Here is a 19,364-nt window from a genome sequence, read left to right as displayed (position 1 = left end):
TGGCGAATCGTATCATGATACATAAAATAGACATGTGAGGTCATTTTTTCGACTTCAAAATCTGTGATTATCTTTTAAGTAAAACTCACAAACTAACCGAAAGATATTTACAAAAAAATAATTTCTACTACGAGATATCATCAATTTAAAAAAATCTAAAAATCGTTAAATTCATCTTTTCAGCAAATTAAAAAAAAAAACAGACCGTTTCTTTAAAACAGAAAGACTGACATTTTAAAAATTTCTTGATAATTCTTCACAAGGACATTTCTAGGCAAATTTTGAACTCGTAAAAACACACCCAAACTGAAAACCAAAAAAAATCCAACTCAGGTGACAAAAGCTATCCACAAACAAATCGGTTGTACCTAAAAAGATAAAGATAATACTCTAATATAAAGGTCAAATTAAAAAATTGAGAAATTATTCATATGTTTATATTTGGCATATTAGAAGGCACTGCACAAGTTTCACAAATAAAGTGGAGAAAGAAATCATATGAAATAATCTGTCAACCAAATCAGTTTGAGAGATTTTTAAGTCAAAAGAATGCCTCAGAAAATATTTTGTGCTTTATTGAATTCGTTAACAAATCGCCCATAAACTATAGATACATATTGGTACCATTTATCTTGCCAAAGGAAAACCAAGTTCTTGAAATTCCAATTATTATGATAACAAAGCTCTTTCAAAAGTGTTATAGAAATAACAACTGGAAGGCCCTTCAAGGACCTAACAGTCACTGACACTATAGCTAAGACCGATGTCTTTTTTAGTGCATATAACGTAATGGAGACACACTTTGTCATCGGCATTGTGGAGAGGATACCAACCACAAGCGCAAATCAAGTGAACTCCGAAACTAGGAGCACGGTGTAACAGTTACGAAAATGCATTTTGATTAAGGAGATAAAACTAGTTTGTAGCTCAATTTCTGCCATAGACATTATGGAGATAATTGTAGATGATAGAGGTGATTAACTATCGATCATTTGTTCTAGTTCCATCATGAAATCATCATCGTTGACTTCATCTCCATCTTCGTCACCGTCATCGTCATCGTCGGATAAGAGATCGTTCAGTCGGTCGAATTCATCGTCCGATAACATCTCCTGCTCACGTTCACGTTGCTTCTCATCTCTAAATGGAAAAATATGGATTAAATGTTTTTTTTATAGCCAAGCGTATGCCCCTTGGTCAGGCTCGTGTATGCTTAGGTTCTTAAAGCATCCAGACAAAGCTTATGCTTATTATATGTTTATGCTTATGTTTCACCCTGAGCCAAGTTTTTAGTGAAATTTCAGAAATTTTGTAAAAATTTGTTCAGATTTTGTGAGCAGTGGAATGTAGCTTGCCGTGGAATTTCTTTTTTTACTTGACCTCTACCAAACCTTTTTGAACAGATAAAACTTGAAAAAAATTCCAGGCTGACATATATGCTTATGTTATGCGTAGGAATTCTACAAATCTGATGATAAAGACAGAATTTGGGAAAAAAATTTGGAATGCAAAAAAGTGTAACGGTCAGCACCATCTTGTATATACAGAAGAATATTTTTCTACTACTAGTCCAGGGAAAGTGTGCTAAAAATGAATACAATTGTGCATTTTTGACTAGAAAGCATGACATTTGGTACAGTGGTACCTTAGGGGGTAAGAAACATTTTAAGCCTCTGACCCACTTCTGAAACACCTGTTTGTGTATTTTACAGACCAGAATGCCTCCCAGGCAAGAAAAAGATTTTTTGTCTTCAAAGCATGTCATATGATATATCGTTGGAAAGGTTTTCTCACACTGATTCTAAAAAACATCACAACATATATCTGTAAATGGACTGGGTCCGAGTTATGGGCTACGGAAGTAATTTACAGACCAGTCTGCATGCCCGAAAAATTTGTTTATATTTGTTCCAAAATATGTGATATCATATACCGTTGGAAAGGTTTTTTCATACTGATTCTAAAAATCATCATAATATGCATCTCAAAATGGACTGGGTCCGTGAAATAAGCCATAGGAGTAATTTACAGACCAGAACGGCTCCCGGGCATACAAAAAATATTTTTATCTCCAAAACATGTCGTGTTATATACCGTTTGAAAGGTTTTTTCAGACTGGTTCTAAAAAACATCACAACATGTATCTTAAAAAGGACGAGGTCCGAGTTTTGGGCCAGGAGCCATTCTGGTCTGTAAAATACTCCCATGGCCTATAACTCGGACCCAGTCCATTTTGAGATACATACCATTATGATTTTTAGAATCAGTGTGAAAAAACCTTTCCAACGGTATATGATAAGACATGCTTTGGAACAAAAATAAATTTTTTTTTCGGGTATGCAGACTGGTCTGTAAATTACTTCCGTAGCTCATAACTCGGACCCAGTCCATTTTCAGATATATGTTGTGATGTTTTTTAGAATCAACTGTTAGAAAACCTTTCCAACAAAATATCATATGAAATGCTTTGAAGATAAAAATTTGCCTGGGAAGCATTCTGGTCTGTAAAATACACAAAAAGGTGTTCCGGAAGTGGGCCAGAGGCTTAAAATGTTTCTTACCCCCTGAGGTACCACTGTACCAAATTTCATGCTTTCTAGTCAAAAACGCACAATTGATGCACACTTTCCCTGGTTTATACAGAAGTTTTACTTACAGTGCTTCCTGTATGTCTTCCATTGAAGCTTGTGAAAGTGGTTCTGTCTCTTCCGCAATCGGAGATGCTCCGTTCGTCGATGATTCGTTGTTTGCCCTGACGTCTTTCAGTGTATCGAAAACGTCGTCAGATTTTGCGGGTATTGTAGGAACAACTTGTGGTGGAGGCGTTTGTGTTCTTGATTTCGCCAGGTCCGAGCTGGACGATGAGGAGAGTTTTCGTTTGATTTTGATGGGGGCAACTTTAGTGACCTCGACTCCTGGTTGAAGTGGTGAGGAGCTTCGTCGTCGACCGATAATTTTCGCAACCGGCGGTAGAACCATTGTCGTAGTTTCTTTTGCTGTTTCGGTTTCTGCAATCACGGCTGTCGTAGCTGGAACAGTTTTCTCAGTGCTTTTGGTACTGTCGTTACTAACTGTAGTGGTGATTCCAGGTTGTGTTTGATTGCGTTGATTGGATAGAGAACGACGTCGTAGGAAACTCTGTATAGGTTTAGCTTCGACCTTGTTTTGTTGTCCCTGCATTTCACGTTGTTTACGTAGACTTTTTTCTTTCATGATTTCTTCAAAAGAGCGAACAGAGACCCCGCTTGCGTTCTCAGTGGTAGGAGCGTTAGCAACTTTGGTGGGTGCTGTGACTGTTGGTCGTGTTAACTGTAGAAATGAAAAATAAAATTTATAGCTAGAAAGCCCTTAGAAGGTTTTGCTTTAGGTGGAAGTGGAACTTATTCAACAATGGCTTGCAAATGTACAGTGTGCCCAAAATAAAGCGGGGTAGATTTTATATAATATAAAACTGACTAAACCACTGGAGGTTAGAATGGATATAATGTCTTTGTTGTGCAATAAATATATTGAACATTGAATTCCCAAGATTATATTAAATTGGGATCTCGAAAAAGAGATCGAGAACCTTAGGTCAAGTTTATGTAAGATCTGAGGATTTTTATTTGTATAAATGCTGTTCATGCCTTTTTCTGGACACACTGTGGATCACTATGGACTATATTGGTAACAATCTTAAGGAGGCAGCGTTATTTCAGAATTTAATTTGACTATTATTCGAAATCACAGTTCTTTGAATTACTTATTCATGACATGCACCACTGGAGAGTCTTCTGAGAACTTTTAAAATTTTCCACCCATTTTTCAAGTGACGTATTGGGTGGAAGGGTGGATAATTTTTGTTGCATAATTTCGTGAAGCCATTGCAGTGGTGCATATCATGAATTTCTCATAAAATACGAACCTTGATGGTCTTGGCAGCATTGGTCTCTGTTGATGTAGGAGCAGTAATTGGTGTTTTAACGGGACTTGCCGTTCTCACATCAAGTGGTTTCGTTGTAGCCGCTAAAGGAAGTATATGATTATGAGAAAATAATTTCTTTGAGTTCACTATTTCAAAAAATCATACAATGCAGAGAGAACTTGGTCAAATCACGAGAATAGATGTAACCTGCATGTCAGAGTTTCATGAGTGAAATATACAATGACAGAATTTCAGCTAACTGAAAAAAGGCTAACATAAACCTTTTCCGATAAAAAATGTTTATAAAGAACGTACCTTGGCTGCTTTTGACTTGATACAACTGTTGAGATTTCCTCCTCTTTTCGTATTCTTGTTTAGCCAACTGAAGCTTTTCACGGCGCAATTGTGCAGCTGTTTTCGGAGGTGGTGCTGGTTGGGAGACAGTGGCGATAGATGGAAGTCCTTTCATTTTGGACGATGAGTCACTAAAGGGCTTCTTATCAGGTGACTCTAAAGAATCACTATCAGAAACAACAACCACGTCAGCTTTTTGAAGTTTACGTTTACGTTTTTCAGCCATGATTTCTTCAAATGTTTTTATTTTTACTACCTCAACTACCTCAGGTGCATCTTTTTCCTCAGTAGAAGCACTATCATTTTTGCCTGTACCTTTTTTCCCTACTAATGATATAACTTTCTTGGTTTCTGTCTTTTTTCCAGGTTCGTTTTTCTCTTTTTTATGATCCGGAGATTCATCATCGACAACTTGTATAGTCCTTTTATTTTTCGAACGTTCCTGACGACGGTCTCGCGTTGTATCATTACTGGTATGTTTTGATATCCGGCTAGCAACACTCGGTATTTTTTTCACTATTTTGATTGGTTTCTTTTTGTGTTTAGACCGTTCCTCAGGTTCAGAGTTTAGTTCTTGCGCTAAATCGTCAGTAACATCAACAGAGAATGTTAAATCAGTTGTCTCATCAGGAATGACAAGCACACCGTCCTCAGTAGCAGGTAAATCATCATTGTAGTCTAGTTCCTCATCTCCACTTTCTCTTTTCATATTGGTTTTCACTTCTTGAGAAGTTGGAGAGGGTGCTGATGATTTGAGAGAGGAATCTTCTATATTTTCCTTTTCGCTGCTTCGCTTCCTTGTTTTTGACCGTCTACTTTTTGAGTGACGTTTGTCATCAACTTCGGCATCGAACTCATCCTCGTCAACACCAACCTCTAGTGCGTCCTCTTTATCAAAGACAACACTTTCTAAATCAACATCCTGGTTGCGTGAGCCTTTACTGACGACTTCACCATCACTACTCGATTTTTTGTTTGAACTCTTAGAGTCCTCTGCTTCAAGGATATCTTGGAAATCATCTTCAAAGTTTTTCTCTTTCTTCTTTTTCTCTATCATTTTACGAAGAGCTTTTTCGCGTAAGATTTCTTCATAACTTTTAACTTTGACATCAGAATCGCTGCTTGCATGACGAGACTCTCTACTACCCTTCTTATGCCTTCGATCAAGAGGGACATCTTTGTAATCACCATATAAAACTTCTAAAGACAAAATGAAACAAGATCAATCACCCTCCATTGCAACCCCAATTACAAATTAGAAGGGGTCTAGCCCGAGGTAGTTCCAATAATTTGCATGAGATTGAGTTGACTAGATATTTTCCTAACACTAATTTGAAAAATGCAAAAACGGTGTTTTTGTAAAAATTTAGTTTTTCTGTGAAGTGTTTGCCTTCACCATTTGTCCATTACAAAATTGTCATTACAAAAGAATTTACAAAGCACAAAATATTTCTTAGTCTTATGGGAAAAACCTTCTGTGATTTGCACTGGATTTTACCTTGGTCTGCTTTACTAAGGTCATCTTTTGATCTCTTCTTGTGGCGACCATCTAAGTACAAAAAAATAACAATAAATTCAGCAAACAGTTGTCGAGTTACAAATTATTTTGGGGGCTATATGTTGGAATATCCAGATTCTACACATTATGGTACTTTTTAAAGGAACAAATTACACTATTCTATACTGTTCTATATTACTTGGACGAGCATCAAACTCTTAGTAAATGTAAACTATAAAAGTCTGAGAATAAAAATTCAACATACGTCGTTCTTTCTTGTTCTTTTTTCGATATTTATCTTTGTTTCTTCGCTCTCGATCTCTTTCTCTTTCTTCTTTCTCTAAATCGTAATCATAATCGCTGCTATCACCGTGATCTGTAAAAAAAGATTGAAAAATTTGCTAATTTATTGCATTTTCAACATAAAAATTACTAAATTGTTGGATTTTATTAGTTATAATAAATTTACTTGATTTGTAATTACGTTACCCCAACATTAAAGAAAGATATTATCATTATCATATAAAACCTGCTAGACCCACTTCCCAACAAATGAACAAGTAAAAAGAGTTAAAGATTTTACGTCTATGTTGAATACCTTAATGGAACTAATTTTAGCGGGACATAATTTTTGCGGTTGAAAAAAAAACGAAAAATTTTATTTTGCAGGAACTAATTTTCGCTCTTTTGCCCTATTTTGCATACATTTTCTTTCATTTACCTAGGGATTTTTAAAATTTTTTTGATGAAAAATGGCCAAATTTGTAATTTTTGCCGTTTTGCCAAAAAACTGCGTGAAAAGCAAAAATTTGTCCCCCTTAAGGTAACAATGTACTATTTACTGATTAATCAATTCCAGAAGCTTAATTTTGAGACCAATAAAACAAGGAAAGTGAATTAAAAATAAGATTCATTTCTTACAGTCTCTGTTGTTCTTTGCATTTGGCTTGATATCTATGATAAGAAATTGGATTTCATAAATAAGGCTAAAAATTATACTATTAGGCTTTTCAGCAAAATTGTGTATGGAAGGAATTAGTTTAAAGATTTTCTATGATTTTAAAGAAAGCATACCATTTTGATTTTGTTTCTGTTTTGAGCTCAACATCTCTTTGAAAAGTCGAACTTGCTCGTTGAAATGTCCTGCAAAAAAAAAATTAAATCAAATCAGAATAATAAAAAAAAAAATTGTTTTGTTACCATTACCAATGGTTGTATCATTTCTTGTTTGGACAACCGTTACGGTGTTAGTATTGGTGTTAGTCTTGGTTAAAAAAAAAAAGTTATATTACTGAATGTTTCTAAAGTTGTATCATTTCTTGTTTGGACGTTTAAAAAGAAAAAAAATCAAGAAAACTCTCACCAGTCTTTGGTAAACCATTATTGTTGTCGGGTTGTCCTAAAAAATGGGAGAAATGTATTTTGCACTTGGAGAAAATAATTTGGCCCTATAGGGCAAGTTTTTATATCATATAGAGGGTGTACAAAAATTAAAGGGTGCATGGAAGTGAAAGGTACAACATGATTGTATGCAAAAACTAATGGGAAAAGGTACCTAAAAGCCAACAAATCTAGATTCATTAAGGATTTTGAAATTATGTTTGATCATTCAGAGACAATAACAGCAACTCACCGACAATTACAGGTTGTCTATTGACTAAAGGTTGACCAGCAATTTGTTGCCTCAATCCGTGATGTGTAGCAAGTGGTGGGAGAATTTGAGGTGCCTGAATAAAAGCAATATGTCATAAATAAGAAAATAAATAAATATTTGAGAAAATGTTCAAAATCAAATCAGCTTTATCACCAAAATTAAGTCCTAGTCATTGCTTTTGACAATGCAGGTCTACCTGGGTCTACTTGAAAGATTTCTCCACAAAAAATCACATGCATTTCGTAGGGTACACGCAAAAATCAGTTTTAACCACGATAAGAATATGACAAAAAGCTAGAAAATATACAAAGAGGGTTTTCGGGAGCAAGAATGGGTGAAAGTCTTTCAATCAATCCACTTATGGATTTCAATTACACAAACATTTTGAAGAGACAGATCTCACAAAAATCACTAGAATTTTGTAGTCCCTACACAAACTTCAGATAATTGCAAGTAGCAACCTAAAGTAAATGAATCTTTGTTATCCCTTTTTTAAAAGGGATAATACATATATCTTTTATTCACTTTATTACCTTTTAGTGGGAAAAAAAACATGAATCTTGAAAAAATACCTGATTGGGGTTAGCTCCCAAGATGCCTCTTGCAGGGACCATGTTCAATACTCCATTAATGAGAGTTGGAGTTCGAATAGCAGGCTGTAGTGTATGAAGTGGTGCTGGCGGTGGAATAAGTTTTGGTACAACTTGGGAAACAGGTTGTTTGACAATAGTAGGAGCAGCAAGGGTAGGTTGGACTGGTTTAGCAACAACTGGAGTAGGATTAACAGGTGCAACAGGATTTTCCAAAACAGGTTTTGCCAGAGGTGTTGCGTTTGGAATAACAACTGGTTCAACAGCTTTCTTTTTCGTATGTACGAATTTACAAAGTGGATTCAAACATCCTGTAGGTTGGCTGTCGTAAAAACATACTTTAGGAGTCAATTTATTTCGGTGACCTGTGCGATCAACAGCGATGTGGCGGAGATTACAGTTTGGATTCAGACATTTTCCTTGTATCCATTCTGGACATGATTGTTCAGTGGTTTTAGCAGCAGGTTGGTGACGAAAGCAACATTGGTTTCCCTAAAGTTGGGAAAGTGATAAATAAATATCATTATTAGCTCATCAAGTTTCTGATTATTTTTTGGTGACACAAAGCATGTATCATGTCATTTAAATATGTTGTTGGCCAAATCTTACAGATATAATAAAGGTTTGCAAAAGTTGCGAAAGTTTCTGCTCGCGAAAGTTTGTACACCTAAAGTATTATAATGGTTGAATTATAAAATTAGCTTACTCGTGTACATGTTGATGTGATGAAATAATGGCAATCTTCTCCAATTAACGACATAATGTATCATCAAACAAGCTTCAAGGCTGAAGATCTTGTTGAGATATTTTGTTACACCACCAAGGTACAAACAATTGATGATTGGAAGGAATCAAATCTTCTTTGAATACAAACTGTGACAATATTCTACAGTTCGGAAAGACAGAGGTGATTAGGAGAAGGTTAAACCATGGATAGGGGATGAAACCGATCGATCAATAGATGAACATCTATACCATCATAGTTGTTGTTTAGGGTCACTTGAAGATGGATGACATCACTCAATCAAATCTAAGACCATACCTTGAGAGACCCATCAACAAGCTGTACAAAAACCCTTGGATTGAAGCATGATGAACATGCATTTCATATAACCAAAATATTAGTAAAAACAAACTCACAAGTACAAAGTAAAATCAAAATAAAAGGATTATTACACTATATAACTGCTTCTAACATTCAAAATGACTTTTCAATAAGCAACTTTTAACTTCCACTATAATAAAACTAATACTTTAAAAATGTAAAATATGCAAAATTGTATTTAGAAATCAAAGATTTTCTCATCAATAAGATCTGATTTCAAAATATAAATTTTGTATATATTTTTTTCATTTAATATAAGTATAATGTGATAAATAAGAAGTGTACAGTAAAATAAAAATCCAGTAGTACGTTATAAATAATTGCTTTTTAAAATTTTGATTGCCATAACAATATCGGACATGTTTTTGGATTATAATTTAAAAAGTTTACACACCAAAAAATAACAAATAAGAAAATTAGTTTGCTAAACTCTTATAAACTTTTTGATAAAGATAATTCTGTTTTTGTATATGTGTACTATTTATTGTATCCCATGGTAATAATTCAGAAAAATATATTTTAAAACATTATTTACACATAAAAAATATAATACATGGGAGAAAATGTTTAAGAGAGAATTTGTTTAAGCTATTTTTACTTACTTGCAACGAGCAATACCTTTTTAAATCTTGATAGAAAAACTGTTCAACATCTTTCACAATTATGGAAAAATAAGTATCAAAATGTTGGAAAATGTAATAAATAATGCCCCTAAAAGTTATTTCATTCAGATTTTATTACAAATTTTTTAATTTGCCATATTTCCACCATAACAATAAAAATTCATACAATAAAAAAAATTCAAAGTAGGCTTTAAATATTAAAAAATCATACAATTCATCAGTCATTATTTTATTAGAATTTCACTTTGCTAATTGGGATGACCAATACAAATCGTATAAAAAGTTTAAGATACAGTTTTAAATACAAGTGAAAAATCTCAAATGGATAGATTTCTGTTTACTGATGGAAAAGTTGGAAGTTGAATCTTCTTGGGGCTCTTAGCTAAATTTATCAACCATAATTATAATAATAATAATTCACAAGAAGTTGAAACATACCACAATAAGGCATTACATTTTTATTTCAAAAGTATCATCTTAGAAATTCTAACTTTTTTTGCATAACTGCTTACTGGCCATTAAATGGACATAAAAGTAGTAAAATGTAAACATTGCGCAAACCACGCGTCATTAAAGAGAACAATTAAAATCATGTGTCCAAAAGAAACTTGTAAAACAATTGAAACAATCAAAATCAGCCATATTTGTTTTTAATTTTTATTTTGACATGTGACATTTGTATCCCACTGCATACGGTTTGTTTACAAATTTCGTCACTACTATTATGTCCCTTTAAACAGGGCGCTGTGAGGTGAGTCATGCAGTTAAAACGAGACATCATCAGTAGTAAGTGGAAGTAAGTAGTAAGAGACCAAAAATCAGCTTGGGAAATACTGTTGTTTTGTTTTTGATATAAATAAGCTCTCATATTCTTTTGACACCCGTGACAAAGTATAACTTTATAATTCAATCAAACTTAATTTAAGTCCAACGAAAGCAGGATAATGCCAGACGACCCTGCCGATTCACCGGACATTCCGGTGTTGTTTTTCCTGTGTCCGGTAATTTTTTGAGTAATTTTCAAAAGTGCGCACCGGACTACACAGGACTGTCTGGTGCGCATTTTTCTAGCGGGAGTTTCATGGTACTGCGCGGCCCACACGGCCTTTTCTTAAAATGAATATCGCTAATGCGTGGTCAAGAGCACTGTTTTCTAAAGTCTCGAAAAACTGGATATTTTAGCTAAGTAATTACAACCAAGGAACTCTGGCGAGAAAGGTGAAACTTCGTGTTTTCCAAAGCTTAGTTTTTCAAAATTACCACTTCTGGGCATTTGCATGTTGCGAAATGTTTGTGAATTCAAACATCAATATAAAAATATATGTTGTGAAGTGTTTTGTGAATTCAAACATCAATATAAAAATGCAATTATATATATTCTGCTGGTGAATGATGTTATTTATTATATTGGTTTTACTGTTGCAGAGAAATACAGGCAAATACAATGATACCTGGACAAGGTAAGAAAAATTTCCATTTTCTCCTTTTTATCCCTGATGTAATGTCTTTTTCCAATTTTTTTTTCAGGATATAAGGATATGCATGTTGGCTAATCATTATGATGATCAACCCAAATCCATTGCCCTTTTCTTATATGTATATAAGGCGAACCCTAAAAATATTTTTGTTTCCGGTCCACCGGGTGACGAAAAAAACACTCACCCGGCCGGCCGCAAAAAATTTTTTTTTGCTAAATTTCGATCCCAAAACTCGATTTTTTAAAGCACTCGTAGAAGTTAAAATGATGGTCTTCTTTACCTTAAATCTGTAGTAACTCGACACCGCTACAGGCTTCGGCATAAGAAAAATTCACGTGTGATCATCGCACGCCTAGATTTTGATTTATAGTGGTCTAGGCGTGCGATTATTCAAATACTTAATTTTCATCGTTTTTATATTTTCAATTGTGTTACAATATCTCCAAGAACTGGACACTCTCTTTCATTTTGAATATTTATCTTCAATTGCTAAAGGCTCCAAACTGTGATTACGAAGTGAACTTTTTTGAGAAAAAAGTAGAGTGAGAGAAACATTTCCTCAATTTTTTAAATCCTCACTTTATGAATGTTTCTTTTTATTTTACTCACAAGTCAGCATGATTCCTTTTATAAAAACAAAGCTGTTTACTTACTGAAAAGTCCCCACTTTGTGAATGTTTCTATTTATTTTACTCACAAATCAGCATGATTCTTTTATAAAAACCAAGTTGTATATAAAAAAAAAACATTCTTAAAAGTTGAGTTGCAAGTAAGAATTAACAAAAACAATGCAGGATTTAGTTTGAGATGAATAAAATTTCATTTCTATAACAATGATCAGGATAAAACCTTCATTCCAAGTGATTTCCAGGCGTGCATTTTACAGTAGAATATATAATATCACGTGCGATAAATCACACGCCTCAAAAACTGATTCACGAAAGTTTTTCAAACAAACAAACTAACCCTAACCCTAACGATGATGTACGAAAAAAATGCGGCCGGGTGACGACAAGATAAATTTTCACCCGGATTCAGACTGATGTGGGTAGTCAATAGTCGCTTTGGGGAACGCAACGTTAATTACTCCACGGAAATTTCCTAGAGACAAGATCATTTATCACTTTTTTACTGGCTGAGGGCAGATAATTTTTATGTGAAATAATTTGTCATTCAATAGCATAGAGTGTAATTTATATAGAGGCAAGTGAATATCAATCGCATTTTTGATAACTACACCAGTCATATTTCTTTTAGAATTTATGAATAAGCCTATATACCTCTGAGAAAACTTATTAAATTTCTTTTCAAAAGTCCACCGACCAGAGATCATTGCTGTATCTGCGGGAGAAAAAGCTATTACCTTAAATAAACTAAATTTGGCGAGAACTTAATTTGGCAGAATAAATTGGCCAAAATATGTTCCTATCAATATAGATATCTTTTGGCATCTGTCAAACTGATTTTTAAATATATAGGCCCGTAAAGTTTTGGCACTTAATCGGAATCGGTCCCAAGAAACTGGGCCTATTCGAGAATATTCCCATTTCATTCTAAAAATAAAGAACATCAGTATAACATGGTACAAACATTGTTTCAATTTTTTTTAATAAAGTAATCTATGATGTATAAACAGGAAATTTCTGTCTTTGTATTTGAAAAAAACAGTATAAAATCGTCATCACTTTTTTTTATTTGCTTTGTGTGTTAAAAAATTATTTAACACCCAGCAGCTATTAAGCACCCGCTTCCAATAATTAGCGACCAGGTAAAAAAAATCAAAAATTTAATTAGCGCCCAGGGCGCCTAATCGAATCTGTACGGTATCTAATTTGTTGTTTCAGAATCGGTCGAAGTCTTAGTTGAATGCAGCAGAGAAGAATTGTGTGCAATCAGATGGTATCACATCACATGTGCTAAAGTTAAATCTGTTCCAACTGGTGAGTGGATTTGTGACGAGTGTATTGATGATTTCCGTAAATGATACCATTTCGATATATTTTTGTGATCAAAAAGTAAATTTGGACTCAATAGTTAAGTGTCAGAATCCACTTTGCGAGGTCCGTATTTTCCATAAATGTTGTGTTGCCATTAAAGATGACGAAATTGACGGTTCGACTTGTCATATATGTTCCTGAGATCTTATATTAGAAATTTTGTACATTTATTTAATTTAGTTAAGCAAAAACACAAGTTCGTTTTTTATTTTCAATGTGTCGCAAGACAGGCGGCTGAAAATGTATAGTAAGTAGGAGTGGTTACATCTCAAGCATAAAAAGAGCATTTTTGTGAAAGGAGCGAGCCTTCCTCTGGGGTTAATTGACAGTTTATTATTGAAAATGCTCTAAAAATAGCATTCTTATCTTGAGTAGCCAAATTCCATGATTTTGATATTCTTAGCCGTATTTTTAATTTTTTGTTCATTTTCATCATAGATATTCTTATAAAAAAAGCGTGTAATTGAAAATAAATATATCTCAAGATATTGGGGGCAATTCACATTACGAGTTGATATGATATGAAAAGGAGTTATTCGAATGATGTATTAAGTTCGAAATGTCAGACGCTTGATGACATCATGAAAATAATTGCAAGATCTTCTGCAACAAAATCAGTTCAAAGACAGTGATTTAGGTGAAAATATGGAATACGATAAAATTGGGTGCTTGGAATCAGAGATTGCCAAAAAAGAACTACAACATTTTGTAGATTACAATTTATACCGAAAGCAAATGAAATGGAACCGTCAACATTACTTCGGTTTCTATGCGACGGCAAATGGCTACCATGCTCTTAAAAATAAGCCGTTAGAAGGAATACCAGTGCGTTGCGTAAGAGAGCCGCATAACAGACATGACAACAATGCTATCCGCATTTTCGGACTGACAGAAGATAATGAAAGAAAAGCTATTGGAACGATGGCAAGAAAATCTTGTGAACTCGTTTCCCCATCTATCGACAATGCCAAAATTTCACACATGACTGCATAATTTATCGGAGGCTTTAATCATAAACCTTTGTGCACATTCGGACTAGGTACAAAGTTGAGATTCGTCTACTTTTTCGAGTTTTCTGATGTGAAGAAAAGAAATGAACTTCTAAAGAAGCTAATGAAGCTTGACTCGGTAAAACTTAAGTTCTTTACCCGTGAAAATGTGGTGTTTATTTCCATTTTACACAGAGATATTTTTAATATTTTCGTTTTTTTGTACAGTTTTATTATGAACCTGTATGAACAAAACGAATGTTGTTTTTATTTTTTTGTTTTTATTATTCCCAGCTAAATCAGTGCTGTGTGCAAAAATATTGCTCAATTTTTAACATGCACGTTTCATGCTTTTTCAATTTTCTTTGGTTGGTAATTCTCCCTTAGCGTGCCCAAGTTCCTGAAAAAAAGCACCGAAGGGTAAACCACTCCCGAAAAGATGAACAACTACAAGACTTTTTTGATTTTCTGCCAATTCTAACGTAATTTTTGATTGCTTTTTTTTTTGAAAAAGTGTGCGATTTTTGAGGGATTTCCCAATCGAATTGTCCTGTGCTCTTTAAGTTTTGTGTTTTTAGAAGAACTGGGGAGAATTTCTTGGAAAATTTGGTTCCCCAGCAGGCGGGACAGATAATGACCCCGAATCAGTCTGGGCCCATACCTGCCCATACTCTACATTATTAACAAGAAGCCATAAAAGTTTTTGAAATGTGTAGTAGTGTAAACATATCAATTTAAAAACAAGAGTCAGTCACATGGCATTTACATATTTTAAGTCAGCAACAAAAAGAAAAAGAGTCGAAATCATAGAGGTGGATAGCGATTACGAGCCCTCGAAAAAAAAACAAGAAAGAAAAATTTTGTCGAAGAAAAAAGAAAAAGTATAAAAAAAAAGAAAACACAGGATCTAACTTGTTCACAATGCAACAAGGTGCAACAAATCACAAGGCAAACATAGAACTTCCCTTCTGATGCACCCTGTGTGAAAAGGCTTTGCATCAAATTCCCGAGTCAATGTTCATTTGCAGCAAGTACACCAAAAAACATCGAACCATCAGTGCAAAACCTGCAAAAAGTTATTGTCAAACAAGTCACGATTAAAGAAACACGAAAAAACTTGCAAAGAAGATTAAATCTTTGCGCATTTTATAAATAAACATTTGTTATATTTTACTGGTTGATATTGCTTGATTTACTGTACATATCGAGGTACATATTCTGAGAGAATTTTGCATATTGATAATTTTAATGAAAAATTTGTTTTGAATGCGATTTTTTTCTTTTTTTCTTGTTAAAAACATTAAATGTCTTATGAACGTCTCTTTTATCTCATGACACCCTCGGGTTTTCTCTGTTCTGATTGGTATAGGAAATACCTTAAGGGAACTTTTTTTGGCGAGAACCAAGTTTGACAAATGGTAAAAAAGTGAACAAAAACGAACGAGGGGAGGGGGTCAAGTCAATCCATGTACCTCAAGGGGATTAATTTTTGCGAGGATTATATTTATTTTAAGAACCTTTGGATTTGTGAAATTTGCGAAATATAATTCTCGCGAAAATTAAGTTTTTAAATATACTTAATTCTAAGGGTTTTTTAGACATGATTTCCCTTTGTTAATCTTTGCAAAAATTTACGATTCCCGTCCTTGTGAAAATAAGTCCCGCGAAAATTAAATAATTTTTTGAAAAAAAATTGCCTTGCGAAAGTTAGTCTTCACGAAAATTAATCCCCTTAAGGTACGTTCGCTTTTCAGGGGGGGGGGTACTTGTAACACAACGTGACTTTTTTTAACTCCTCTGTGAAAATCTATTCTCACAATCACTCTTTTTCTTTCCATTAATAAAACTAAAACACAATGGTTAATTCCCTAAATAATTGTGTATGTTTTAATTGTTCAGCGATTATTATGTAACTTTACTGTAGATAATTTTCTTTGAATTTACATTGTCTAAATGGAAGGGGGTAAAAATTTTGAGAAAAAAAACGAACGTACAAATGGGAAGGGTACTTTAAAACGAACGCTGACGAACAAGGGGGAGGGAGGGGTCTGAAAATAGGGAAATTTGGACGTATGTACTTTTTGAATGCTCCCTTTCATTTTGGACATTCTTAAAGTTTTAGGGAAAATCATCCTAAAATATTCTTACATCATTCTAAGGTTAGGATCCTAATTCAGACGATATATAACATTTAGTAAGGCCAGTGCGTAATCTTTACACAACTCCCCGATTGAAACTAAAATCTATCACTAGATTTCAAAAATTGTAGTCCTCCAAAACATAGGAACCGCTAGATACAATCTGTCGTCGTGATTACGGCACGTTTTGGAAAGGGAAATAAGTGGTTTCAATTTCTTTTGCCTGAGAATGGTTGAAGATTTGCCTCTAGCCCTTCGGGCTTGAAACTCAATGGACAGAAATATTGTAGACGCACGATGCGCATCCGAAATCATATCAGAAGCAAAGGGCATGCATGCAGCCTAGGCAAAACGGCAAAAGGAGAATTTGTATGGGCGTGCGCACGATGTAGTATATTGGGCGGGACTGAGGAACATTAAGAAAACGCCCTTGCCCGCTACACCGGACATCGGAAAATGCTGCGGCAAAAATGTCCGGTGCAATTTTTTCACTTGCAAATAAAACACACCGGACACTACACTGGACTTGTGTCCGTTGATTTTCCAATTTTTTTGAAACCGGACAAACAACACCGGAATGTCTGGTGAATCGGCAGGGTCGTAATGCTAGTGTTATTTTTCTTAGAATCCTTTTTAGATTGGATGAAAGCCCTTCACCTTCATTTGATTGGACACTTCTTTACATCATCATTACCTTCCTGATTTCCTGAAAAAGAATTTCCGATGAAATTGGACTTCGCAGGGAAATTCCTTCGATTTCCTGAAATTTTTCCGACTTGAAGCTCTCTTGCATTTTTGAGAGGCGAAGTTGACAGCTATGTAAATTCTTCCAGGGGGTGAATTTTTAGTTTTTCTTCTATTTCTTCATGTTTGCCAAACCGGGGAGTCTTAACATAGGGTCCTTCAAGGTTCAGGTAACCCAAATCATTTTTCATGAAACCTGCTAACTTAATTTTGAGTTTAGCAGATTCCCAAAATTGGAAAACAATCATTTTTTCATACTGTACTTTCAGCTTTTCTCTTTGATCTTTTATGTATTTCTTTTGTTGATTGTTTGCGTCATTGACATTGACAGTCAAGAACAAGTGCAAATTAGGATACCTTCGGCAATCTCTCCTACTTAGGAGAGTATCTTAAATTGGATATACAAAAAAGTATCCAAAATAGCATTCAACATCCTAATTAGGATACTAAAATCCAAAAAAAATTGTATTTTTCACCAACCAGAGACATCTGCGCAATTTTACCACTTCCAAGATGTAAATAATAAGCAAATGAGATTGTGTACTGAATTTCATCGAGTTTGGCCGTCCGGAATGCAAACCTATAGCCCAAAACCACTCAAAATGTGCTAACTAGCATACACGAAAGCTTTTTTTGCGCGAAAATCAAACCATGCCCCTTCCTTCTATACGGCTACCATTTTGAAATTCAGACTGTAGCGGGCTGTTCCGTAAAATGAAAAATAAATCTTTAGCTCGTGTTCGCAAAATTTTAAGCTCTGAACGGCAGATTATTTAATGTTAATTTTCAAGGAACCCGCCAGAGAAATTACTTGAAATTTTGGTCAGTGGTGCAAATCTTGATGAAGAAAAGGTTTGCATAGTTTTCCAAACGCGGATCAAAGCAGTAACCTCAAAAGTTCAGGTCAAAGTGTCTGCTCTCCTATTTAGGATTCCTAAATCTCCAAATTAGGGTACAAACTCTCCTAAAAGTAGGAGAGATTGCCGACAGGTATCCTAATTTGCACTTGTTCCTGACTGATTGATTACTCGCGAAATGGAAACACATGGTATTTCCCAAGCTGACACTCTTTCTCACTTAAAAATATCGAAAGTATAAACCGTGAAACAAGCTGTAATGTTGTTTTGATTTTTTGAAGAAATATATATACATTTTAAATTAATTAAGCTCTACCTTGGTATAGAGCACTTTGTCATTCACAGATTATTGATGTTATTGAAAGTATAATAAACTCCTTTTCAGTTAAAATTTTGTATACACCACCCCAAGGTATGGCCCAAACGGTACCCCATACTTTTCCAAGTTCAAAATCACTAATTGGCACCTGAAAAAGTTCAGACCATATAACGTGGGTGATTTTTCTGTAGTAACTGCTTTTGAAAAAAATTGTAACTAGAACACAACCATAAGTAAGTGTCTTAGTATTACATAGTAACTGCATAAGCTACTGAATTATACATATAATGGATTAATAGCTCAAAACTGGAAACTGTTTTTTATTGTAGTATATAAGATAGTATAAAATAACTAAACGAAAAGCTAGTGAATGTTTCTGGTGTAAACTGTCTATATTCAAACATTTTTGTTAGCTTTATAAGAAAATAGTACCTCCAGTGCAGAATAATATAACTCCTCTTGGTTGACTTTTTCGATTTTTTCCCCTCAAAGTCTTATAAAATTTTGGTAAAAAGTGAATGTTCATTGCAATTATCTTTATAAGCAGATACAAAGTAGTCCTGACGTCACACTCATTGTTTTTGACCAATAGATAAGCGCATTTTAGCGACTTTAGACCTTTTTCTTACCTGAAGGTATAGTTCTCTTTAGCCTCTTTAGTAGCTCGCCCCTCGCCTTAGTATTCCTTATTTCCATTGAGGAAATTTTGCGAGCGGCCTGATCTTAAGAATAGATTCCGCTTAAGGAAAGCTGCGAAATCAAAATGGCGCGGGAGGACAGGACAAAGTTGGACGAGAGAAGGAACTAAAGTTTTTTTTACTACATTGTATTGACTACATATAATATGCGTACATATCAATATATGGAAGGAAGACCAGCTATGAATGTGTACAGCATACTAAGGGTTTTTTTATATATATTTAGTAAAGAGTCAATCCAGCTGATAGACATTGGATGGATGTTTGTAAGTGCACTTTTATAGTGCAGTTGGTCTATAATAATATCGACATCCCTCGTCTAATTCCGACACCCTTCTTTAGAGAAAGGCATAATATGAAAGCTTGAATCACTGATTGAAAAAGGATTATTCCTCTCTGACCACTAAAAGCAAAGA

The 19,364-nt window shown here is 34.4% G+C and overlaps 1 protein-coding gene across 2 annotated transcripts; it reads right to left on the bottom strand.

Annotated features, from left to right (window-relative positions):
* Positions 1–541: 541 nt before the first annotated feature.
* On the bottom strand, positions 542–18,742 carry LOC136806047 (zinc finger CCCH domain-containing protein 11A-like). 2 transcript variants are annotated; one of them, XM_067062619.1, is made up of 13 exons: positions 18,683–18,742; positions 8,707–8,886; positions 7,983–8,492; positions 7,390–7,483; positions 7,120–7,155; positions 6,831–6,899; positions 6,678–6,710; positions 6,022–6,132; positions 5,757–5,807; positions 4,220–5,458; positions 3,905–4,005; positions 2,657–3,309; positions 542–1,140 (listed from the first exon to the last, which is right to left on the bottom strand). In XM_067062619.1, exons 2-13 carry the CDS (start codon positions 8,758–8,760, stop codon positions 978–980), a joined length of 3,114 nt encoding a protein of 1,037 aa, XP_066918720.1. In that variant the 5' UTR covers positions 8,761–8,886; positions 18,683–18,742; the 3' UTR covers positions 542–977. The 2 variants fall into 2 exon arrangements, with proteins under 2 accessions (XP_066918720.1, XP_066918718.1); XM_067062617.1 differs by lacking the exon at positions 18,683–18,742 and having other exon boundaries at positions 8,707–10,383.
* Positions 18,743–19,364: the final 622 nt, after the last annotated feature.

Source organism: Clytia hemisphaerica, unplaced genomic scaffold (genome assembly GCF_902728285.1).
Source record: "Clytia hemisphaerica strain Z4C2 unplaced genomic scaffold, Clytia hemisphaerica genome assembly, whole genome shotgun sequence".
Lineage (NCBI taxonomy): Eukaryota > Metazoa > Cnidaria > Hydrozoa > Leptothecata > Clytiidae > Clytia > Clytia hemisphaerica.
Note: the sequence above shows the minus strand (reverse complement) of the source record. Positions and strands in the feature narration are given on the sequence as shown.

Excerpts from the sequence above, each read along its gene's own strand:
- LOC136806047 (XM_067062619.1), bottom strand. The coding sequence starts at position 8,760 with ATGTCGTTAATTGGAGAAGATTGCCATTATTTCATCACATCAACATGT. Across the intron at positions 6,900-7,119 it reads TAATGGTTTACCAAAGACTG|GACATTTCAACGAGCAAGTT; the intron begins GTGAGAGTTTTC and ends TTTTTTTTGCAG. Across the intron at positions 5,459-5,756 it reads CCTTAGTAAAGCAGACCAAG|AAGTTTTATATGGTGATTAC; the intron begins GTAAAATCCAGT and ends TTTTGTCTTTAG.